This window comes from Hemicordylus capensis, chromosome 8 (genome assembly GCF_027244095.1).
Source record: "Hemicordylus capensis ecotype Gifberg chromosome 8, rHemCap1.1.pri, whole genome shotgun sequence".
Lineage (NCBI taxonomy): Eukaryota > Metazoa > Chordata > Lepidosauria > Squamata > Cordylidae > Hemicordylus > Hemicordylus capensis.
Genome location: NC_069664.1, coordinates 25,986,618 through 26,011,858, shown reverse-complemented (window position 1 = coordinate 26,011,858; position 25,241 = coordinate 25,986,618). Strand labels below are relative to the sequence as shown.

At 49.6% G+C, this 25,241-nt stretch overlaps 1 protein-coding gene across 1 annotated transcript in view; it reads right to left on the bottom strand.

Annotated features, from left to right (window-relative positions):
• GLB1L2 (galactosidase beta 1 like 2) overlaps nt 1-25,241 on the bottom strand; it is a 48,324-nt gene that overhangs the window by 4,125 nt on the left and 18,958 nt on the right. The window contains exons 7-18 of the mRNA XM_053269297.1: nt 23,779-23,860; nt 18,490-18,554; nt 16,772-16,856; nt 15,784-15,921; nt 14,658-14,738; nt 12,951-13,057; nt 12,489-12,635; nt 11,411-11,482; nt 10,997-11,075; nt 8,306-8,393; nt 1,542-1,656; nt 234-350 (exon numbers count right to left, since the gene is read on the bottom strand). Coding sequence (XP_053125272.1) covers nt 234-350; nt 1,542-1,656; nt 8,306-8,393; nt 10,997-11,075; nt 11,411-11,482; nt 12,489-12,635; nt 12,951-13,057; nt 14,658-14,738; nt 15,784-15,921; nt 16,772-16,856; nt 18,490-18,554; nt 23,779-23,860 — 1,176 coding nt within the window. The remainder of the gene's footprint in view (nt 1-233; nt 351-1,541; nt 1,657-8,305; nt 8,394-10,996; nt 11,076-11,410; nt 11,483-12,488; nt 12,636-12,950; nt 13,058-14,657; nt 14,739-15,783; nt 15,922-16,771; nt 16,857-18,489; nt 18,555-23,778; nt 23,861-25,241) is intronic.

Sequence of the window (25,241 nt, the reverse complement as noted above, 5' to 3'; positions counted from 1 at the left end):
GGTATAAAGCAGCTTCCTATGATCCTAAACAGGAGTTAGGAAGCCAATGGCCTTCTAGCACCTAGCAACACAGGGGCAGACTGCGATACATTTCATTTAATGAAGCAGCCTCCAGAGGCTGTGACCTTGATCTCAGAGGTGTGTGGGGAAGGGGTGCTTGACCATTTCCCTGCTCAACCGTAACCCACACACACCTATTTCCTTCAAAGGTTCTTCAAAGCTGAGCAACTCACCTCATTGTCCCCTGGATGCAGCCAGGTCCCTGGGAGGTAGAGTGTTTCTTGCGGACCAATTTTCCAGTAGCGACCGAGGTTCCGCCCGTTGACAAACACAACTCCCTTTTCCCAGCCCTAAAACAAAACAGACAAGGGGGAACCCCAGGTCCTGCTGTGGCACAAATCTAGGTCTCTGCCACGTGGCTAGCATCTCCATATGGCCACTGGGTAGGCTGCCTCCATCCAAGGAGGCGGCCACAGCCCTAATGAAGCATGGCTCATGGCCAAGACCTCAGCCAACACATCCTTCTCCAAGCCTGGTCCTTTGCTCAGCAGGATCTGTCAAATACAACAGGGTGCCATTGTACTCTTACAAAGACCTGGTCAAGACCACTTTGGGGCAGGATTGGCATCGGGCTTTTCTACTCGCACTGCAACAACCTGCATATTGCAGCTAAGTGTCCTGAACAGGCAGCAAGTTCCAGAATATCACCACCAAATCCAATTGGATTCTAAATCCAATCGGTCTTGACTGCAGAGCCAAATACGGCCTTACGTATCTAGAATACGGCCATCAGACTCCTCCTGCCCCACCACTGAACACAGCAGCTTGGGCACACAAGCTGTTGCCTGACTGAGATAATTTCGAATGAGGTTATTGTTATTTATACCCCACCTTTCCCAGTTAAAAACCGATTCTAAGGCGAGGATTCTATCACTATCAAGCCAGCTGCAAAGACTGGTGTGACAGAAGCAAGAGGACCACCACGGGCATCAGCAATGGAGGTCAACTCTATCCAGCCCCTTCCTGTAAGAAGTGACTATTCAGAGAGTTCTCACGCCATGCTTAAGTATGTGAATGGTGGGGTGGGGGTGGGGCTTATACTTCTTCTCCAGTTTATCTTTGCTTCCACTTATGTAGACTTCGGTTTGCAAGACCGCTGGGATCTGCTTTCTCATTACTTGATATGCGAGTGGTGCTTAATACAAATAAATTCTTTTTTTAAAAAAAAATGGCTGGTGTTGCACTGTGAGGAGTGTCAGCCCATACTATTTATGCAACGCGGTCTGCATTGCCTTTAGAGATCAGGGAGTCAGTCCAATGGATAGGTTTCCGCAACCTGTGATGCCAGTGCGTGGGAAGGTGAAAACATCTGCAGACCCAAAGGGGCAGGTTTTTCACATCTCTTGCCATGGCAGATGCAACATTTTTGGGACTTAGAGAGACTGTGGTGGGCCTTCTGGCCCAGTGGCTGCTCTCCCCAACAAAGGCCTTCATCTCCCATGTCTCTTCCTGAGGGCTCTGGAAAAGAAACAAAGACTTACCTGAAGCTTCAAAAAAGTATCCTGAGGCATGTATTGGACTCGCAGGGTTCCTCGGAAGAATGCTGGTCCCACTGAGGAGTCAGGCATGGGACTCCAATGGGAGGCTGAGTTGATTCTGTGGGGAGAAGGAAACTGCTGAGGAAAGAGACGTTGCTCCCTCAGGGCAGTTGGCCTCGGCGAGTATCACTCCTAGAGCGAGCATTTACACAACCAGTTTTGATGCAGCCAATTCCTTATATCATGGCTGACATCCTGACTAAATTACTCAACCACGTCCTATTGAAATCAGTCCTTCAGAGTGACCCCTAAGTCATACTACTGAGTAACTTAGTCTGGATATCGGCCAGTGGTTTCTAGTCATTTTGGCTCATGGATGCTTTGGCACGCATTCAGGTCACGACCCGTTGCATCCTGTTGCAGTCCCGTTTCAGAAGAGCTGAAACCCAGACACCCGGCAAAGGGCTTTTGGAAGGCTGGCTCAACCTATGGAAGATCCCCAAGGAGGCTGACAGTCAAGCGAGGGCCAGTTCACTTCACCATTGGGGTGCTGTGGCAGCAAAGAAGTGAATTCCTTCCAAGGGGGAAGGGGAGCCCCCATTTATTGGGACAAGGAATAATCACTGATTAAGTGGCACAGAAGGGGCAGCTGTTCTGAGGAAGTGCCAAAACCTGCATTCCCGAAATGCACTGCTCCTTCCCACCTGCACCCAAGGTAGATAGTATGCCTACCTGTGGTAATTATTCCAGACATTAAGGTCTCTCACATGATCATCTGGGGGTGGTTTGGGAGAGAGAAGATCTCCTCACCCTGATCCCCACAGACGAGCAGACCCTCCATTTTGCTCTGCAAACTCACCACCCAGATAACCACGGCACTTGTGAGCTCCATTCTTGAAAAAGAGAGCTGGGTCCTCCAAGGATCAAGGGAGGTATCCCAGAATCCATTGCGCTTACAGAAGAGAAGCAGCCCTCAGTGCACCAACAGCTCTCCTCCGATTGGCCGCTCTAGCTGCCGCACTCTCTGACAAACATGGCTGCCAGGGACTGTTTAAAATGGCGATTTCACCACATGATCAAAGACCAAGGTAAGACAGCTGTTATTTTCATCCTACCTCGGTATAAAGCAAGGTTTTTTAAAAAAACTAAAAAACTAAAAACTAAAAAACAAACAAACACAGGCTACACAAGTTTAAATGGGCTGGGTAGGCAGGAGTCCTGTGGGTTCCTACGATCAGCAATAGCTGGCTCTACTGCCTCCTACCCGCTAATTCTTGAGGTTGTTGTCACTGGAGATAAACAGGATCATTTCTACTTGGTAGGAAAAGTGACCGTTCCCTTCTTGGCAGAAACAGAATCCAGCTCCTGCTGTCCCAGCTGAGGCAGCCCTGCCCCGCCCTTCCCAACAGCCAGCTCAGGGTGAACCCTGAGGGGAGGGAGCAGAAGAGCCTGGTCAACTGCCCGCCACTCAGCTCCGACTGCTGCAGCAGAGGCGGCCTCTCCCTCCCCCAAGTGCCTCAATGAGATGGAGGAACCGTCTTGCTTGGAGGGGAGGAAGAAAATGACAGAAGAGGCTATCAGGTAACTTGATTTAAGAGCACAGCAGGCAAAGTTCTGGCTTTTTAAAAGCTTCTCAGCTGCTTGTCTCTTGTGCTTTATCGCTCTGCTTTTAAATGGGCACTTTTTGCTTTAATATTTTTACGTGAGTAAAAATGTGAGGCTCATCGGAAGAAGTGGTACATAAATGTCTGGGTGCCAATATAATGGCATATAGATACATAAAACAAAATCAAGCTCATCCAGGCATCCCAGGGAAATAATCTCTCACTCTTTTTTTGCCTCTACCCTTTCCATTTTCCTTCCCCCTTAAATTCCCAGTTTACCACTTTGGTAGGAAGGATGCTATTGCTATGGTACCCTGGGGACTTAGGAGAGAATCCCAGGACCAGCCTAGAAGAGCCTTGCTGGATCAGGCCCAAGGCCCATCGAGCCTAGCATCTTGTTTCCCACAGTGACCCCCTGGGAGATGAAGGCATGCCCTCTCTCCTGCCATTACTCCCCTGCAACTGGTATTCAGGGGCATCCTGGCTCAGAGCCTGGAGACGGCTTATAGCCGTAAAGACTAGTAGCCATGGATAGACCTGTCCTCGATGGATTTGTCCAAGTCCCTTATAAGAATATAAGAAGTTAAACTTAAAATTAAATTTCAGGAGATGGGATGAGCTTTTTATTTACACACACCTCCTCGCTCTCAAGAGCCAGCACTCTCATCTGCAAGACAGCCGTGCAAGACAGTTGCATTTCTTCAAAGGGCCGAGGAATGTCACTTCCTATTTAATCTAATCCATTTCAGTTCTCCGAGGCAGTGTATATTTTCTCATTAAAAGGCTCCATACATGCCCAGAGGCGACGGATCTGTAACGGACTCTGGGGCCCTAATCCGATAAAGGGCTTCCCCTGGATATGCTGCGGCTGCGCTGGTGAGTCGGGAAAGGCTGCTGGAGGTGAGATTGCTGGCTCAGCGGAATCGCAGCTCCCTTGTGCCTTTGCAACACAAACAGGTTTTAAATTGCAAATATATCATCTCAAGTTGCTTTGGAGAGCGGGAGGGAACACACACTGGGCCTTGGGTGCTCGGCTAGCCCTCCTCTTAGAGGCCCCACCAATGCTGGCAGAAACTTCTGCGCAGCTTCAATCAGAGTGGCTTCCCGGGAACTCATAATAGCCGGTACTGCTATGCATCTCTCTAAGCAGCAGTTTTTTTAGAAATGGCCTTGGGGTGGGGAGCCAGTCTTGTGGAAGGAAGCATGGAGTGTCCCCTTGGCTAAGCAGGGTCTGCCCCAGTGTGCATTTGGAGGAGTGACAGCTGTCTCCAGCAAGACATTTCGCTTAGGGAAGGGGTCCTCCGACTTGGGTCTCCAGATGTTCCCAGCTCCCAAATGGCCGGTTCCCACTGGGAATTGGGAGCTGGGTGGGACAGCTTTTCATCCACCCTCGATAAAATGCTGGGGACAGAACGTGATTTGGCCATGCCCGCCCTATCCAGCTCCCCCACGATCACTCTCGCCTTCTCCTCCCTTGATCTTTGCTAACACAAACTGTGGACCGGGCGGGTGCACGGCTCTCCTATCCTGGCTGGGTGCTCCTCCAATCCTAATCCGGGGCGTAGGAACCGCCTCTATGAGTAGGCGCACAGATTCCTGTGCCATAGCAATCCCTGCCTTGCACCTACCATCTCTGGGAACTCAACGGCCTGCCTGACCATTTCCTGGCCTCACCTCCTCCCACCTCCTGTTTTCTGCTGTGCTGGGCCACAACTTGCATCTGCCTCCAGCTCCTTGGATCCAGTCAGCCCATCTCAGAAACTGACCTGAACCCCCCAGCTGATCTCTGAACCCGGTAGAGTGTCGGCACCCCCTGAAGCAGTGCAGCCTGGGGAAAACGTCACCCCTTGATGCTGCTACCTGGACAAACGGCATCACGCTCCTTGCACATGCGAGGGGTGACTTCCCTGCCTGCATTTCATCGACAAAATGCAGGCTTAAAAGGAGCACAAGAACATGGGAACAGGATGTGCCGAGATGTTGCAAAGCCTTCCCCACACATGCTACCCATTCGCACACATGTCCCCTGCTAACTGAGCACTGGAACATAGGAAGCTGCCTTATATTGAGTCAGACCCTTGATCCGTCTAGCTCAGTATTGTCTACACAAACTGGCAGCAGCTTCTCCAAGGTTGCAGGCAGGAATAGCTCTCTCAGCCCTATCTTGGAGATGCTGCAAGGGAGGGGACTTGGAACCTAGATGCTCTTCCCAGAGCAGCCCCATCCCGAGGGGACTATCTTACAGCGCTCACATGTAGTCTCCCATTCAAATGCAAACTAGGGTGGAACCTGCTTAGCAGAGGGGGCAGTTCATGCTTGCTACCACAGGAACAGCTCTCCGCCAAAGAGGAAACTTTTCAAAGTGGTGGTTCTCTTGATTTAGCACGGGGAGAGTAACTGGCCCTATCCATCCCCAGCACAGCATCCCTCCAGTGGCTGTTGCTGGTGTCTGCCTTAGGTTTCTTTATTAGAGTGCGAGCCCTTTGGGGACAGGGAGCCATCTTACTTATATCTACAGAAGCCGCTTTGGGAAAGTTTGTTGAAAAGCAGTCTATAAATATGCGGCGTATTCCTACGGGATAACAATAAACCTTTGATTTCGGGGGAATTAGCTGCCAGAGTGGTGCCTGCATTGTTCCGCTGAGCTCCGGACAATCCCATTTCCGTGCTGTGCACTCTGGCCTCCCACGCAGGGATTTCCACCTTATTGAGTTCCGTCAGGAGCAGTCAGCACCCGAGAGGCCATCGCTCCATCGGCTAAGCTGGCTTTCCTTCCGGCGCGGTGGCTTCCCTGCCTCTCCTGCTTTTGCTGGGCACGTGCGGCTGTGAACGATTCACTGCTCAGGGACCTGCTGCGGCTCGCCCTGCCGAGGCAGCTCAAAGAATAACTCCGCTGCAGCCAAATCCTCGCTCACCTGCCTGCTAAAGCAACCCTCAGGAGCCGGCTGGTTTTCCTGAAGGGGTGTGTGTGTGTGAGTGTGAGCCCTCATATGTTATTTGGGGTCATGATCGGTGTACCCCGTAACAGGGATTTCCAGATGCTGCTGACTATCACCCGTCATTCCCCAGCTGCAATGGACTTTGGTCAGGGGTTATGGGAGTTGTAGTCAGCGACATCTGGGAATCTCTGCTACAGAGAACACTGGTCGAGATTAAACACCCACAGCTGTAGAGGAGGAAGTTGTGTCCTTATGACTCAAGCCAGTGTGGTGTAGTGGTGCGAATGTCAGGCGAGGATGGGGAGACCAGACTTCAAATCCCTCGTCTGTCAGGAAGCTCGCGGGATGACCTGGGGCCAGCTTCCCTCTGCAGCCTAAGCTACGGCCACCGGCAATAGCCACTGGAGGGACGCCATGCTGGGGTGGACGGAAGCAATTCCTGTGCCACCTAATGGCGCAGCGGGGAAACGACTTGGCTAGCAAGCCAGAGGTTGCCAGTTCGAATCCCTGCTGGTACGTTTTCCAGACTATGGGACACCCCTCTATCGGGCAGCAGCAATATCGGAAGATGCTGAAAGGCATCATCTCATACTGCGCGGGAGGAGGCAATGGCAAACCCCTCCTGTATTCTACCAAAGACAACCACAGGGCTATGTGGTCGCCAGGAGTCAACACCAACTCGACGGCACACTTTACCTTTTACTACCCAATATTAAAAAGCCATCGCTTTAGGAACATGGGACGCTGCCTTATAAAGAGTCAGACCTTTGGTATCTAGCTCAATATCATTTACAAAGACTGGCAGCAGCTACTGCAAGGCTCAAGGCAGAAGCCTCTCCCAGCCCGACCTGGAGATGCTACCAGGGATTGAACCTGGGACCAGGGGCGTAGCTAGGGGAGAGGGGGCCTGTGTTCACCCCTCTCTCTGGCGGCCCCTCAGAGAGAGGGAGATAATGAAGAAAATCGGGAGGGTGGCGCTGGGGGGCCCTCAGGAGCTCGGGCCCTGGGTTCTTGGAACCCTTTGCTCCATTATAGCGACCCCCCTGCCTGGGACCTTCTGCATGCCAAGCAGATGCTCTACCACTGAGCTACGGCTCCATGGAAAGCAACCTCTTTGCCCAGACAGCAAGGCTCACTGTCAGCAGGGAGGATGACGCAAACATGTGACCTGACACCTGTAGCTAGAGATTTAGAGGGATGGCTGGAATCAACCATGTCAAACGCAGCCTGTTTTGCGACAGCTTTTGGCCTCCATGCCAAAGATCCCCCATGTGTCTTATCCATACTGCCAACAACAAATAACCTCCCCTTTAATTAAGTCCCGAGTTAGGTATTCCCCAGCCCCGCTTTTCTCCCTAGCTCCTCCTTTCCTCAATGCTGAGCCTTTCATCCACCCTTCCCTGAAGTTCCTGCTTCTCAGCTTGCTGTAGGGTTGATTCTCCCTGGCGCTGGGCTCTTTATTTATTTAACATATTTTTCATACCGCCCAAAACTTACGTCTCTGGGCGGTTTACAACAAGATAAAACATTAAAACATTGATTAAAAACAAAAAACAAGAAATTTAAAACACAACAATTTAAAATTTTTAAAACAATAGTCTAAAACCACCTTAAAAACAATCAAAGCAAATCCAGAGAGTCTCAGATCTGGCTTCAGAGTATACTGAGTACGTGTTGTGCCTCTCTCCTTTATATCATACCAACAGCATATGGCCCCTGCCTGACATTCCAAATTACGTGTGACTTTTCTTGCCTCTCCTGTCTTCCTTACCCTTCATCTACCCCACTGAAGCAGCACACTTCGTTGCCGACAGCTTCCATGACATCACAGCAGCTCAGCCAACGACTCCTGTGATTTGCAAGCACCAAGCAGGCAACAGCCAAGAAGTACCAAACAGGCAACTCTCCCTCCCACTGTGCCAAGACATCCTTACTGATTACTTATTTAGAATATCTGTGAGTCTAGGACCTCTCGCCAACCTATCAGCTTAAAGGAGAATGGGAAAGGACCAGAAATACAGGGACTGGGAAGAGGTTGCTGCTGTGCCCCCACATGCTTTCTCTGGAGCTACCATTTGGTGGGCATTTGTCAGCCTGGTCCGTTGCCAAAAGCCAGCCTCCTGGCAGGTGGCGCTGCTAACGAGGTTTTGCAGCTCGGCCAAATGCATTTGCTGCCAACGAGGGAAACAAACCGCGGCTAGAAAAAACAAACCACCCCACAAACCTGTCCATGAAGCCGAGATCCATCTCCAGGCTGTAAATCTTGAAATTCCGCAAGGCGGTCTTGTTGATAAAGATGTCGCCAATTAAGCCTGAAAGAGAGAGAGGGGGGGGAAAAAAAAGAGCTGGTGCTGAGCGGAGACACAGCAAGGTTGATCGATCACCTTTGGGAGCCCAGGGAATGGCGAGTTGCTGGAAACAGTGGGGGAATCGGGGCCCATATAAGCCTGAGCATTGCTGCAAATTTAGAGTGGGGGCTCATGCCTGCCTCATTCAGGCGCTCTTTCGCTCCAGCCTCGGCATTAACAGCCCAGCAAACTGAACTCCAAACTGCCTTTTACTCTCCCCACCTGGCACATTACTGCTGGCACATAAATTCGATTTTTATTTCCCAGGGTGGCTTTGGTACATGGGATTTTGCCTTTTTAAAAAACCAGCAGATCAAATGGCTAGCATTTTAACATTGTAGGGCTGCAGCATTTAAAGGATTCATCAGTCGGATTTGCTGATTTAAAAAACCTTTTAATTGGCTAAAAATAAGTGCCTCTAATTAACTGAGAAGTGGATTTTTTTTAAAAAAATGTTTTTAATACAAGTATTTGGCAAAACAGGTGACAAGTGCCATCTGAGGATAGGCATTCCCCCTGCATGTGTGAATCATCTGAGAACAGTTTATTTATTTATTTTATTATACCAAGCTTTGATCAGATTTTTAAAAATTAAACCAAAAGTTGAATTAAAAACAACATACATACATGTTGGGGCTCTCAGCCTAGAGTGTCTAAGCCCCTCTGCAGCCTGAATTAGTTTCAGAAGAGATCTGGGCATGGGAGAAGGATGCCCAACACCACAGGCCAGGGAAATGAAGGCAAAAAGGGATGTCTGCAAACCACTCATCAAAGCTTCAAGTATACGCGGTGACTGACCAGGAGAGGGATCTTGGGGTCGTGGTGGACAGCTCATTGAAAGTGTCAACCCAATGTACGGCTGCTGTGGAAAAGGCCAATTCCATGCTAGGGATCATTAGGAAGGGGATTGAAAATAAAACTGCTAATATTATAATGCCCTTATACAAGTCTATGGTGCAGCCACACCTAGAGTACTGCGTACAATTCTGGTCACTACATCTAAAAAAGGACATTGTAGAACTGGAAAAGATTCAGAAGAGGGCAACCAAGATGATCAGGGGCCTAGAGCACCTTTCTTATGAGGCAAGGCTACAACACCTGGGGCTTTTTAGTTTAGAAAAAAAGACGACTGCAGGGAGACATGATAGAGGTCTATAAAATCATGCATGGTGTGGAAAAAGACAGAGAGACAGAGAGAAACTCTTCTCCCTCTCACATAACACTAGAACCAGAGGTCATCTCATGAAAATGGTTGCCAGGAAATTTAGGACCAGCAAGTGGAGGTACTTTTTCACATAACGCATAATCAACTTGTGGAATTCTCTGCCACAAGATGCGGTGACAGCCAACAGCCTGGATGGCTTTAAGAGGGTTCTGGATAACTTCATGGAGGAGAGGTCTATCAATGGCTACTAGTCAGAGGGCTATAGGCCACCTCCAGCCTCAAAGGCAGGATGCCTCTGAGTACCAGTGGCAGGGGAGTAACAGCAGGGGAGAGGGCAGGCCCTCAGCTCTTGCCTGTAGGCTTCCAGCGGCATCTGTTGGGCCACTATGTGAAACAGGATGCTGGACTAGATGGGCCTCCTTGGGCCTGATCCAGCAGGGCTGTTCTTATGTTCAGGCTGGGACAGAGAAGAACCAAACTAAAATTCCCTGGTTTCCAACCTGGAACAGGAACCACTGACCAACACTGACTTGAGAAAGGCTCCACCACACACCAGCTCAGGTCAACCCACAGCACCCAAAATACACGCCAAGAGAGAAGCCGCCGACCAAGAAGAGCCTTGCAGAAAGCAGTTAGGGCAAGGAACGTGAGAGCAAAAGCAGCCATCATGGAGATCACACCAACCAGGCATCACAACACAAGCTGTACCAACATCACGGAGCGAGCGGCTCTGTGCAGGCTGCTGTCCTCCCACGTCTCAGTTTTTCACAGCTGGCTGCAAAGCTACGGCATTGACCAAAGCGTTAGGCGAGGGCATCAAAGTGATGGGGAGAAAAGGTGTCGCACTTTGCTGACTCAAATGCATCCAAATGTACATGGATGACACCTTGAGCTCCTTGGAGCAAGGGTGTGTTTAAGACAATAATGCATTAGTATATACTCGTCTTTAAAAGCATGTTCTAGCACTTAGTGTTCTTGACAGAGGCAAGTGGGTGGGGCCATGCCTATTGAAATCTCAGAGCGGGAGGGTGCTTGAATAGGATTTCCTGTGATGGGGAGGGCAGCACTGGAATACCCTGCTTAGCTTCTTGCCCCTCCTCATCCAAGACCAGCAAAACCAGAATCAACTGCGCAAATCAAGAGCGTGGAGTTTCTCTAAAGGTTTGTACGAGTGTCCATGTCAGGTTGCGGAATTCCGCTTTTCCTGGCACAGAATCAGGATTGTCTGAGTGCAGAATTTTATCTGTCTCAAATATAATAAAGAAATGAGTATTTGTGAGTATTTGTTTCTGGGCGGAAAAATGCATTGCAAGACTATCAGCAAGTTGAAAATGCTTCATGAATGATCCTGTTAAGGGGGCGGAGGGGGTGGGTGGGTGGGGGTGGAATCACACAGTCCCACCTTTCCGCTGGTCATTGAGTAGAAGCCCATAATTGACTCGCCCGCAGTTCTCTACTAGCAGTCGGAGTAGCCTGTATCCCTGTAAGGAACAATTAGAATTAGAAGCAGATCCGGAGGTGCACAGAAATATGGGAAAGGGGAGATGTTCTACCACTGGGCTATGGTCTTTGCCATAAGACAGTGCTGATATGTAGTCACCCATCCAAATGCAAACCAGGCCAGACACCACTTAGCAAAGGGGACAATTCCTGATCACTACCGTAAGACCAGATCTCCTCCCCTGGCAGCAGGGCACATTTCAGGGTGCCCCGAGAACAGTATATAAATCGAATGAATAAATGAATGAATGCATTTCAGAAAAGGGGTGAGCAGCGATTCTGCCTGTAACTAATGCTGTGCTCCCCAACTGTTTACCTGTCCATCAGGAATTGTCAGTTCCTGCACGGTGTAATCAAGATAGCCAATGTGCCAAGTATTTATAAACACCTGCAGGAGAGAAAGAGCCAGAGTCTCATTTGCAATCACAAAAAGCCAGAGGATTAGAGAAGGAGAGAGAAGAGAAGAAGAGCAGTACTGCCTAGTGGGAAATGGGATTGCTGGGGAATCTTCCCAAGTTCAAGCATAAGCTTATCATTATAATCATTTGAACCACACTTAGACCAAAAAAAAGTAGTAATAAAGAATACAGATTATCCAGCATAAATGGCTATATTTGAATGGCAACATCCATCAACTGTCAGGTAAAAAGGGAAATATTTTTTAACTTCCACATATTCCTCCGAATCATCAAATTATATCCTTCAAAATATTTCTTTAAAAACCGGTGAGGAGCCTAAATGGTTTTTCAAAGTAGGCCCCTAGGAACGTCAGGAGCCGAAAATGGCTTTTAAATGGATGCAGACAAATTCACCGTGGATAAATCTACCCACAGCAGTTCGGCAGGGTACCAAAATGGAACCTCCATGATCAGAAGCAGTAGATCTGTGAAGGCCTGAAACGGGTGGCAAACTACAGGGGAGGGACATCTTTATGAACCCTAATTATGACTTCCCAGAGACATCTGGCTGACCACTGCTGGAAAGGAAATGCTAGACTAGATGTTCCTTGGTCCAATCTAGTAAATTTATTATGAGGTTATGAGGCTGAGTCTCTCTCAGCCCTGCCTTGGAGATGCCAGGGAGGATCTTGGAACCTTCCACATGAAAGCAAAATCCCCTATGGGGAACATCTTATAGTGCTCACACATGTAGTCTCCCATCCAAATGAAAACCAGGGTGGACCCTGCTTAGCAAAGGGACAGGTAGGAGAGACTCCGTTGCCCTGAGGTCCTAGAAAGGAGGGCAGTTTAAAAAGGTAATAAATCCTTACTCCAAGAGACCATGTTGATCCAGGGTGACCTTACAGTTACGTGGCTAGCTAAGGCAGAGTTAGCAACTTCGTTTCCGCCCCCGCCCGGGATCAGCAATCCTCCCGATTCAACGACATGCTTCACCTGTGCTCTGTCCCGGACGTGATCGTGGGAGTACAGCTGCCCTCCACCAGGCAAGACTGTCTCGTAGAGGACATACCCGTAGGACTGTCCATTGCCGTCGTTCACCTGCAGATTCTCCATGTTAATGGGCTGCTCCAGCTTTATGGGCTGTGAAGCAGAAAACATGAGAGTCCTGCTGGAATATGTGGACATATGGAACTCCCTTAATAGGCTGGGTTCGCACAATCACAAGGATCCTGGTTAAAAAGGTAACCAGGATCCGCTAGCCCCGTGGAGCCGACTGCAAGGACCCTGCATATCAGGGCAATCCTGGTGCAACGACTCCAGTTGACCAGCCCTCCTCTGCCCCAAAGGTGGTGCGAATGACCTCTGAATCTACCATGTGGGGAAAGGTTCTGCGTTAGCTCATCTCATATCAGCAACATCTAAAAACTACCCCCTTTGGATGAGCTAAGTGCCTACCTCCAAGAGCAATGACATCACGTCCCACAGGGAGAAATGTTGCTGCATCAGGATCGCCCCGTAGGAGGCCTTATTTGAAATCACAGGAGGCACGGGCAGAGGTTTATCTTTAAAAACAAGGCAGAAGAAAATAGTGCATTTAGTTCAGACGCCAGATCAAGAGTGGCCTCTTGAGAGTAGGCGGCCCAAAATATTCTCACCTTGCAAGACCAGCTTTGAAAGCAGCATATTTGATACATCCAGATAATGACTGCTAAAAAACACCAAAACGCCTCATCCAACCTTTGTGTTGTTTCAATGCTGTTCAGAATCTTTTTGATTCCCTGGCTACTATGTCTTCTCATTGCCGTTTTCCCTTCTTCTTTGCCTTCACTCTCCATGGCCTTCTTTGCCCTCACAGCAGCTTAATTTGATTGGTTGCAACAACCCACGTGGCAGCTGTGACATCATTACCTCACACACTTGCACCTGTAGTTTTGCAATAATTGCCAAAATCACATCAGTCAGTATAGCCAATGCGATTGAAGGACAGTGAGGGCAAATGAGGCAGAGGGTAGTGAGGGCAGAGAGGACTAAAAAGGGAAATAACAAGCAGTCAGGAAAACAAAAGGATGCTGGTCAGCATCAAAACAGCATATGTGCTCACAAGTAGGAAAAACACAACCCCCAAAATTTAGCACTCACAAAAATGAATACAAAATGTTCTGTGTTACCAAGCGCCTGTCTTTGGGCCCCAGTTCTGCCTACAACCCAAATCTTCAAAAGAAATTGAAGGTAGACAAAAGGAAGTACTTCATTACACAATCATCTGAATTTAGATTTAATGTGGGTTACTGACATCAGTGTCATTGTGTGAACCCATGCCAAGGTGAGAATCTCAGATTCATCTCAGGCCATAAACCACCTTGCATGGGTTCATACAATCACACTAATGTTGGTAACCCACATTAACCCAAGATTTGAACGATTGTATGGACTAGGCTACTGTGTAGTTAAACTATGGAATTGTCTGCTGCCAGATGTGGTGATGGCCACCAACACAGATTGTTTTAAAAGGGGATTAGAAAATGCATGGTGGAGAGGGTGGCCCAGGCTTACTAGCCATTGCATCAGGGGTAGGGGGCTTTCCCCTGAACAGCAGGTGCTAAGGGTAATCAAGGAGTGGGGGTGCTTGCCCGCTTCCCCCTCGCTTGTGGGTGTCCCAGATGCACCTGGGTGGCCACAGTGTGAGACAGGATGGGCCTTTGGCCTGATCCAGCAGGGCCGTTCTTATGTCCTTAAACGCCCACAGACTGGGAGTGGTGGGGAAAATAATGACTGGCACATGTCTCGCGGATGAGAGCCTCAGAAAAAGAGAGAGAGAGAGAAAATATGCAAGTGTTGCTGTGTTTTCCAATTTGCATTGGTTTTAAGTCTGCTGGCGTGGAACCCTCCCCTGGCAGAGAGATGCTGCTATTAGCGTGTGCACCTCCCCGACTGCTGTGAAGTCAGCTGAAAGCCCATTTCCATAACAAGACGCCCTTCCCTGGCCCCCTTCCTTGCGCGTCAGAAAACGCTCCCAGCTAATCGACGGGCTGCAGCCACACGGGGAGCAGCAGGAGACGGGTGCACACACCAGGGAGCCCAGTTCCCAGGCTCGGCTCCCGTGGGCCTGGCCGGTCCTTAGAAGTCGACGGAGAGAGGCCTCTCCTGGGCGCCTGTAATTACCCACAAGCGTCGTGAAAAGCTGGCGCAGCTTGAAGAACTTGGAGGTGTAATCTCCGGCCTCGGTCAGCACGGCGTCGTAGTCTGGAAAAGAAGGATGCATCAGCCAGAGGGGAGAAAAACGTGGGACCATGAGGAGGGACTCTCCGCTGATAAATGGCAGTGAGTTCCCCACTCAGGGACAAAAACCAAGGGTCTGGTTTGAAAGTTGGCGACTGGAGACAGGAGGGACATAGGACGCTGCTGTATACTGAGTCAGAGCCTTGGTCCGTCTAGCTCAGCATCGCCTACACCGACTGGCAGCGGCTCTCCAAGGTTTCAGGGACCTTCTGCTTGGAAAGCAGATGCTATACCACTGAGCTACGGCTGCATTTAGATTGGTAGCAAGTGGACGCTTTTTCATTCTCAGCGTTGCAGAGAAAAAGCTGAACGTACGAAGTTGCCTAATACCCAGTCAGGACATTGGTTCATCCTGCAGGCCTGCTCAACTTCGGCCCTCCTGCAGACCTTGGCCTACAACTCCCAGAATCCCTGGCTAATGGCTCCTGTGGCTGGGAATTATGGGAGCTGCAGTCCAAAAACAGGCTAGCAAAGGCAAGGGTGCTGATGTTAGGAACACCCACGCTGTGTTAGTCAGGACATCAGCCAAGGAGTTTACACGTTTTGAAATACTGAATGTACTCCACTGTATTTCAGATCAGGGCAGGAGGGAATGACTCCTGGGGGGTCCCCCCCCCATAGCTATGGGCCTAGAGGCTTCCCCTTGAACTGAGCTTCACTCAGAGCTCTTGATCTGCACAAGGTACATACGCAGGGTACAGCTTTGCACCCCATTCCCTTTATCAATCTATCAAGGGGTCTAGGGAGAGCTCTTTTCCAAAAACCTTGTTGTGGTTCTTCATATGAACCACCCTGAGCCATTTTTGGAAGGGCGGTATATAAATCAAATAAATAAATAAATAAAGAAAAATAAATATGAGCCCCAGCGCCATGGTAGACGGCCACCCTCCTCCTGATTGACTTGCTTGGGAATGATCCTGTCTCTTTGATCTGCCAGATGGGACGGCGCTGGTGTCTGCCGCATTCCAGCCCCCTACACTTGTGCTCGCATCAGGCAACAGAATCTTACCGTAGCTGGTGACGTCTGCCTTGTAGTCGCCAAAATGCACAGCTCCGTTCATAAAGCCGAAGTTTGTCCCACCGTGGAACATGTAGAGGTTGATGGATGCTCCCATCTTGAGGACTTTCTCAACGGTGTTCACCATATCTGCGCAGGAAAGGAAAAATTTCCGAGAGCCTCAGAGCTGGGAGTTGCTGTGACACGCAGTTACAGAACAGGCGTTGCAGGAGACGTCTTGAGCAGAGATTTCCCTTTGCAACACCAGACCTCAATGGGGTCCCATTTATGCCTAGTAATAACTCTCATCCAGTGACTTCCATTGCCTTTGCATTCGGCATTTAGGGGTTACTTGGTGGAAATAATTCATACCACCAAACAACCAATCAATTTCCTTTTTGTAAAAAGCACCAACTTGCCCCAGTTCCAACATCCACTTATGTCTTCAGTCCTTACGTTCTAACTGATGTTATTAACACATTTATCCTGACCTATAGCAGTGAGCTGTTTGACGGAAGTGGCTTCCCAATGACTTCTCAACCGTTAAGTGATGAAGCGGCTTTCCTGGAATGTGGCGGGATGGGCGGCAAAGAGGAACGCCACTTCATTTTTAGACATTTATCCTGGGCAGGGGGTGGTGCTGGGAAGGCTTAACACAACTGTGGGGTTTGCTGGTGGGGCGATGGCCACCAATCTAGACAGTTTTAGAAGGGGATTAGGCAGATTCAAGGAGGACAGGGCTATCAATGGCTAGGAACCTTGGTGGCTATAGCCTTCCATCAGGACCAGAGGTGGCATGCCCCAAAGAGCAGGTGCTAGGGTGCACCAAGCAAGGGGCGGTTGCTCTCTTCGCCCCACTTGTGACCTTCCTGAGTGTGCCTGGTTGGCCACTGCATGAAGCAGGAGGGAACTCTGAGAGGGCCTTGGCCTGATCCAGCAGGGCTTTTCTTGCGTTCCTAAGGGTGAGAGAACCAGCAAGCAAAGCAGACCAGTGACTCACCGTCAGCATCAAAGATATAATGGGGGCCTCCCCAGCTATCAAACCATCCAGTCCAGTACTCCATCACCAGTGTTGGCTTGTTGCGCTGTTGAAAGGCAAAGAAGCGGAACAGATCAGAGCTGGAAAGCACGTATCTGCCTCTCGGCCCCAAAATGTAGGCCAGGCGTGATATCTTATGAAGCTGCCTCCTATCAAGACAGACCACTGACTCGTCCAGCCCGCTACTGTCTACCCCGAGAGACAGCAGCTCTTTCTGGCCTCAGGCAGAGATCTAGCTGAGACGCCAGGGACGGAATCTGGCTAATTCTGCATGCAGTGTGCAGATGCTTCACCCACTGAGAGATTTTGCGATTGTGAATTCCCAAAGTTGGGTGCGTGCTGCATAGGGCTGGGATGGGGCTCACCAGAGGTTTCAGCGTGGATGGGGTCACAGGTGTCTGGTGCTGGTCACACCAAGAGCCCTATAGATAGGGCAGTGACTCTGTGAGCCGCTGGGCGAAACTATAAGTGATTCCAGCCACAAGTTTACAGCTTCAGCCCATGATCCTCTTGACCTGAGAAGCTGGGACCTTCTGCCACCAGGCAGATGCTCTACTGCTGACCTACCGTTTACATCCCCTAAGGGGAGTATCTTAGTGCTCACATGTAGTCTCCCATTCCAGTGCAAACCAGGGTAGACCCTGCTTAGGCAAGGGGAGAAGTCATGCTTGCAGTCACAAGTCCAGCTCTCCTCCACTGTAATGCCCTGCCCCCCGCCCCCCTCAAGCCTGGTATCCTTTAATTGCTGAACTGATTGCTCACTATGAGAAAAGAAACGATCAGCCATTCAAATATGTAAGGATGGACAAACTCAGAGCCTGTGCTGCAGACCCGACTGATCATTTCAATCACACCTTGCCGGTGGTTTTGTGACAAAGCCAGCCTAGTGCAGACAGCCTGCTCTCCAGCTGTGAGCATTTCTCCTGCGTGGCCCTAACAGGGACATGGCTGGGCCTCTCGCTGCTACCCAGGGAACTCAGGAGTGAATGAAGAAGGGCTGCAGATCTTGGACATGCTGGATTCTATGGTTGAGGTTAACTGGGTTTTGTCCTAGACCAAAACAATGTAGAGTTTCTCCTTGGGCAGTTACTATGGTAGGTGGCATTTGGAGTGGGGGCATCGTGCCTTTTAGAGATGCATCCGGTCAAAGTTCATCAGGTGTATGTGTAAGCAAGCGATTCAGGAAGCCACACCTGCTGAATTTCTGCCCGGAAGCATGCCTTCCCAAGCCAAAGTCAAGCTGAAAGACCAAGGCAAAATGTGGGTGCCTGGAGCTTAATGTCTAAAGTTAGCATGATATAGGAGACTAAGAGGGATTCTTAAACCTCTTTGTGCCTACACAGCCCCCAAATCCTCAAGTATTACCCATGGACCCTCACCCCCATACATATTTTCATACAGCTCCAGCAAAAATTGGAGAAAAAATAAGTTTGTAGGATAGTTAATTCCACTCTGGTGTCTGCTATCAATAGTGAAGACAGTGTTAAAATTCAAGGAAAAGAAAGGACACACCATATTTCATTACAAATGAGGTTTTGGGGAAGCTACTTTCAATTATATACTTAATTCCTCACGGACCGCCTGAAACAAAGTAGAGTCCCTCAGGCCCAGGTTACGAACCCCTGGCTTCCCGGGATGTTGGAAAGGTAGGCCTTCCCTCGGCACGGCCTCTTCCTTACCTGCACAGAGTCAAGATAGAACATGGTACCCAGCTCCAGCTTCTGGAAGTTAATAGTGGACAAAGCTGTTAAGGAGGAAAAGGAGGAGATATTTCAGTGGGTTGAATGGTAAGACATTAATGTCTTAGTTCACAAGGGACTACTCAGCCTAGCCTAGACTTTGTCGGCAACTGGCATTACACTCCGGAATGAATTCTGTCTCTTGCTTTGAAGCCAGGAGCTCCCAACAGGGGGTGCTAGTACCCCACAGAGTGCTAGAAGGCTCCTGCCTCCCATGCTGCAGCTGTGCTATTGGTTCCCCATTGGAGGATCAGAGGGAGGAGATCCTCCCCCTCTGCTCCTGAGTGGCCGACTATGTGCTGAAGCTCAGCGTGCCCCTCCCCTCAGTCTGAGAAGCGCCTGGAAATTAGCACCGAGTGCTCCCACTGAAATTAACAGGACCAATAGGTTTGTCCCATTAATTTCAAGAACACCGCTTATGAGTAACTTAATGGGATGAGCGCCAGTAACTGCTAACAGCCCATCTCCCTAACGGTAACACTTAAATCTGTGTGCATATGCACACATGCACACAGACACACAATCTCTTTGGGGTCCTGAACGTATGTGGCAGAAGAGGTACATTGGTTTACAACGGTCAGGACCCCATTCAGCATTACCCGTGCTGAAGATGCTCCATGGGGACTTCCACAAAGCCGGCTGGCTTGGATGGCTGAGGTGGCCCTGGAAGGAGCCGGCACCAAGGTCCCTTTGGCACCAACAATGTACCAGACTCAGTGGAGAATGCCAGCCTCTAGTGCCAGCTACAGCAAGAGAGGGCAAGCCTGAAAGAAAGGCCCATCAAAGGACTGCATCTGTGCCTTCACCTACGTAGCAAAATGGGTGAGTGGCAAGAATGCTGACTTCTCTAGAAGCTAAAAAGGGGACTGACGCTCAGGGGCAGAACACATGGCTGCCATGAAGAAGGGCTCCTGACCCAATCCTCGACTATCCGTTTAAAGGAAATCAGGGTGCAGGGCTAGGGGGAAACGATGGCCTGTGGAAAGCCGCTGCCCGTCAGTGCAGACTGCACTGAGTTAGATGGGCTAAATGTCTGACTCGGAAAGCAGCTGCACATGGGCAGCACGGTATCCAATGGCCATCTTGGCAGGTGGGACGACAAGGACTAGAAACTTGCTCTTAAAACTGATTCTTAGGGAAGCTGCTTTCCACTTGGACTATGTCGTACTCTGCTATAAAACCCGGGGCCCTACTACCCGAAGAGGGTGGATTTGTTTGCAAACCGCAGAGGCCAAAGAGAATTCCTGGGTGGGCAGCGGAGGCAGGCGGAGTCACACAATGCCCTTGCCCTAGCGCAGAGGTCCCCAGCCCAGGGTCCTCCACATGTTGCTGGACAACAACTCCCATCATTCCCAGCAACAGTTTATAGTGGCTGGGGATGATGGGAGTTGGAGTTCAGCAACATCTGGCGGACCACAGGTTGGGGACCTCTGCCTGATCTTCTTCCTCCTCCTGCAGGCGGCAGATGGTGGGGGTCCCTCCTCTCGCCTGCCTTCCTCTTCCAAACATGCATTTCATCCCCTTCCCTCTCTGTGAGTTCCCACCGCCACCTTGCTGCTGCCGTCGCATCACTCAGAGCCTAGTTATTCCGCACTCCTGATTACTTGACATGTTGACTCTAATGAGCAGATTGTTGTGACATCTGAGGCACGAGCCGGTATCAAGGCACTCTCGTCATACCAGCCTGCCGGAGAAGACAACTCCAAACAAGCAAGCGGGTGCTCCCAGGCAGTAAACACATTTCTGCTGAATTCCAAGCGGAGCTCGAGGGGGCCCCCGCCTTCCTGGCACGCCTCCACTGGCAGGGAGAGAGCGACTCTGCATGGACGAGGCTGGGATGGACAGCGGCTTCAACAGAGAGCCTGGGCTGAACCCTGGGGAAATGCCATCGGCTTCCAACCCACACGAAGGGCACAGGGAGAGACCCGAACTCGAGTTTTGAATGGCCAGTGGCATGGGAAATAATTAAAAGTGTTCTTCTCTCTCTCTCTCTCTCTCTCTCTCTCTCAAAAGTTAAAGCATGGCCTACAGTCATGTTTTCCAGCAAGCAAGGGGAAATCTGGGGCTGGATCCTACCAATGCTGATCCAAGTAAACTCCCAAGTGTTTGGGCAGGTTCAGACAACCACCTCCAAGCACTTACCAAGTAGGAAGGACAGGCACCGGCGAGCGCAAGGAGCATGCACACTCATGGCAGGTGAGTGGACTGAACCCACCGAAAGCGGCTTACTGAGATGCTCCACCCAACATTTTACCAACATCTGTCTCCGAGATTTGGAAGTCGGGAGGAACATCTTGGTAAAATGTCGGGTGGAGAATCTCAGTAACCGGATTTGGCAGGTTCAGAGTGTGCACAACTCGTGCTCATTAGCTCCTCCCCTTCCTACTTGTTAAGCCAGCTGTAGGATGAGCCCGCCCTTTCCGTGTAGGAGCCAGCTGGGGGGACACAGATGCTCACTGTGATTTTTGAGAAGGCCTGTGCCCCTAGAGATGGAGAAGAGGCCATCGCATTGCATGACTTGCAGCATGTTTGCAGGGTCGTATTGCCCTGACCATCGGGCCTGCGGAGGCTAAATGTGCAAGGGTGCTTTACACGCTTTTTAAAAGGTTTCAAAACAGAAAAGCTACTGTGCAATTTTATTGATGTTGTCAGAGGAATGGAAATGAAGACTGGCAGAAGTGTCCTCCCAAGATTACTCCATGGAGAGAGTGCAATAAAGTGTTCACAGTTACCCTAATCTTGACCCTAATGCTTTACTCTGTGCAAAACAGACAGCAATTTCCCCCTAATTGTTGGAGGGTAGGGATAAATAGCAATAAGGCATAGAAAGCAAGTGCAACAATGCTATCACCTCTGCCACCGTGGCTGAAGAGAACACTATCCATAGCACAAACACCACCTGGGGATGGTGGGAGATATAGTCCTTCGGCCACTGTGGCAGGGGATGATGGGGGATGTTTCGGAACATCTGCTCTAGACCCTGCCACAGAGGCACTGTTCTCCGCCTGCAGTTTGCGGCTCGCGCACCTTTAATTAAGCCTTCTGCTTTTTCAGGCTCCGTTTTAATAAGGGTGCACTGTGTTGTTAGAAATGTAAGTGGGCTGTGCATGAGGAGCACTGTTTTGATTTTAAAATACAAAAAGCAATTTCAGCCCATTAAACCTAATCCTGGGAGGTTTCGAGTCCACCGGCTTCCCCGCTAAAAATCAGCAGGAGCTGCAGATACTGCTTGCGTTCCAGTTAAAAGATGTAATTACTCACTTTATTTATATAATATCACACACACTCACAGATAAAAGGATCTCCTAAAAGAGAAGTGGGTTTTCCCTTTAGAGGCGGATTCTGACTTAGGGGGGTAAATTAAGAGCCACTGTAAGGCTCCCGTACGACTGCCAGGGGTTTATATTTACTCACTTTAACCGCAACTGTTACAAAGGTGAATCAAAAAAGGTATAGTACAAATTATTAACCTTGTCTTGAAACGGACAAACACAGTATATCAAACACATTCACGAAAGAGTAGGATCATAGGAAGCCTCCTATGACAGGGGGACCTCTCTAGCCACTTGAACCTCACAATGCATCATTTCATACAAGTCTATCATGTCCCCAGTTTCTCACCTTCTTTCTAAACTAAAAAGGCCCAAACATTGTTCTCTTTCCCCAGAGGGGAGTTGCTCCAGCCATTTGACCATTTTGGTTGCCCTTCCCTGCACCTTTCCCAGCCCTATATCGCCCTTTTAAAGGCACAGTGAGTGCTCAGAACCGTACACAGTGTTCTAGGTGTGGTCACACCACAGATTTATAACATGGCACTATATAAACCTCTCAGTAAGCTTTTGCACAAGCATCTGCCAGCAGCTTCTTGCCTTCCACTCGCCATTCTTTGGACCCAACCCAATGATGGCCTTCAGTGATGAATTATTTCATTTAATTTATCATGAGTTATGGCCCTGACATCACCAACTGCCTGTAGATCAATGAGGGTCAAAGACTGGTCCATTTGGCCCATTCCTACTATGACTTGTCAACATCCTCAACCACCAGCAGCTGAACAGAGGGCCAGCCCACCATTTCCTGACAAGTTATTATGCTTTGCTCTTATAAGATACTTAGTATGGTTCTTATCATTTTGATTTAATTTGATACAAGTGCTTTATGGCATCTTGATTGCTTTGGCTGTCTTCAGCATGCTAATGCAAAGCAGAGATAAATATTTAATACCATATGTGCCCAGCCAAAAGAGGACTCTGAATTTAAGATGACCCCCTTTTAAAAATACCGGTTAAGTAGAGGTTATACCTGTATTTACCTGAAAGGAAGAGGACTCTGAATTTAAGACGACCCCCTGGCCCCCACTCGACTTCTAGCATCAAATAACTTGGGGAGGGGGGAGCATTTGGAACCCTAGTTTTGGATGCAGATAAATACAGAACTTAAAAACAACCACCTGGAATCAGAAAGAGCAAAGGAGGCACTCAACCTTCACCTGTATGCACAGTAATCCAAGGAAACCCAGGCAATAGGGATGGAGTGTCAGAAACTGCAGGGAGAAGCAGCCAGACAAGCTGAGACAATCCTCAGGGCAGAGGAAAGGGGATCAGATGGAAAGAGGGCGATGTTGCGAGATAGGGCTCACAGCTGACCAACTGAGGGTCTGCGCCCTATCTGGTTTTTCAACTAGACTTGGCCCTTTGATCTCTCTCTTTCACACACACACACACACACACACACACACACACACACACACACACACACACACACACCCAAAGCTATTTAGGGCAGCTCCACAATGACGAATATGACTAATATTTATAAGCTGCTTTTCAACCCAAGTCCCCAAAGCGGTTTACATAGATATAAAGAAGTAAATAAAATGGATCCCTGTCCCCCAAAGGGCTCACAGTCTAAAAAGCAACATAAGACAGCCACCGGCAACCGCCACTGGAGGGATGCTGTGCTGGGGATGGATACAGCCAGTTGCTCTCCCCTTGCTCAATAAAGAGAATCACCACTTCTAAAAAGAGCCTTTTTGCTCTTTTAGCAGGGGTGAGTCTCTAACTGTGGTTCCCTTTTCTAGATTCTGGGTTATTAACAGTGCTAGAGGGGAAAGAAAAGATAAAAGGGAAAGGAAGAGGTTCTAGAGATGCAACCGAGCTCATGTACACCCTTCAGGCCTCCGTTACTGCTTGGCTTGGCTGCTTTCATCCCACCCTGAGGACTACATACCTCCTTCCACAACGCCAGAGGACAGCCCGTCTTTATTGTCCGAGGTCATCAACATCTCCACAATTCCCCTGTTTAGCAGGGCCTGTGGAAGGAAAGACAACCACCACCGTGTTGGGAATGAGCACATCAACAGGAGGGAGTTCAAGGCCAGGGTCGCTGTTCCTCAAGCTGGGCCTGCCTCTGACCCAGAGTCCCTGCAGGCAGCTGCTGGAACTTGAGGCCAGAGGCAGAAGCAGGAGCACAGCAGGCAAGACGTTTGGCGCCGTTAACCAGAACAGATTTCTGCCTTTCCAACCCTACTTTCTGCCATTCCCAGGGGCTGCTGCATGCCCCTCATTCCTCCTGCTCCAATGTTTTAATTATACAAGCACACAGAAAACTTGCTAATAGCAAACAAGGTGGTAAAAATTCAGAGTTTTGCAGGAAGATCACAATATGCCTCCTGCAGGAGACTGGGAGCTTGTGTTTGCAAGATATGAACATAGGATGCGGCCTTATACCGAGTCAGACCCTTGGTCCGTCTAGCTCAGTATTGTCTGCACTGGCTGGCAGCAGCTCTCCAAGGTTTCAGGCAGGAGTCTTTCCCAGCCCTACCTGGAGATGCTGCCAGGGACTGAACCGGGGACCTTCTGCATGCAAAACAGATGCTCTGCCACTGAGCTACGGCCCGAAACTGTCCTGTTTCATCCAGATCAGACCCTGGTTTGCCCTCCTGGTATGTTAACTAAGGTTACACACACACTCTGAAGGATAAATGTGGCTATCAATGGACTCTAGTATTGATAGGAGTCGACGGAGGCATTTAACAGAGGGAGGGAAAGAAACAGAATGCTGCATTCATTCTGTTGTCAGGCACAAGTGTGGCAGACCAAGATGCATCCTCGGCTTCCAGGGTGATGCAAAAGAAACAGAAACAGAAATAGAATCTGCCAGGGGAGGCCCAGGTGTGTGTGTGTGTGTGTGTGTGTGTGTGTGCGTGTTGCAAATCATCCTCACATCATGAAGCTCATTTGAATACTCGCTTGCCTGTCTTGTGCACAGTGGATGTTGGCAGAAGGAGAGATCACAGAACTGTGCATATCGGTGGCAGATTACATTAAAAACAGACAGGTGTGGTGGACACCCCTCTGGGCAGATTTAGATGAATAATCTTTCTTTCTTTCTTTTTCAGTGGCAGAGCACCTTGCTTGGCATGCAGAAGGTCCCTGGTTCCATCCCTGGCAGCATCTCCAGGTAGGGCTGGGAAAGACTCCTACCTGAAACCTTGGAGAGCTGCTGCCAGTCAATGTAGACAATTCAGAGCTAGATGGATCAACTGTCTGACTCAGTATGAGGCAGCTTCTCAAGCTCCAAAAAAAGAAAAATCTATCCTTTGGAGTCAGGGCCATAGCCCAGTGGCAGAGCATCTTCTTTGGATGCAGAAGTTCATTGGTCAGGTTCACTGACTGGCATCTCCAGGTAGG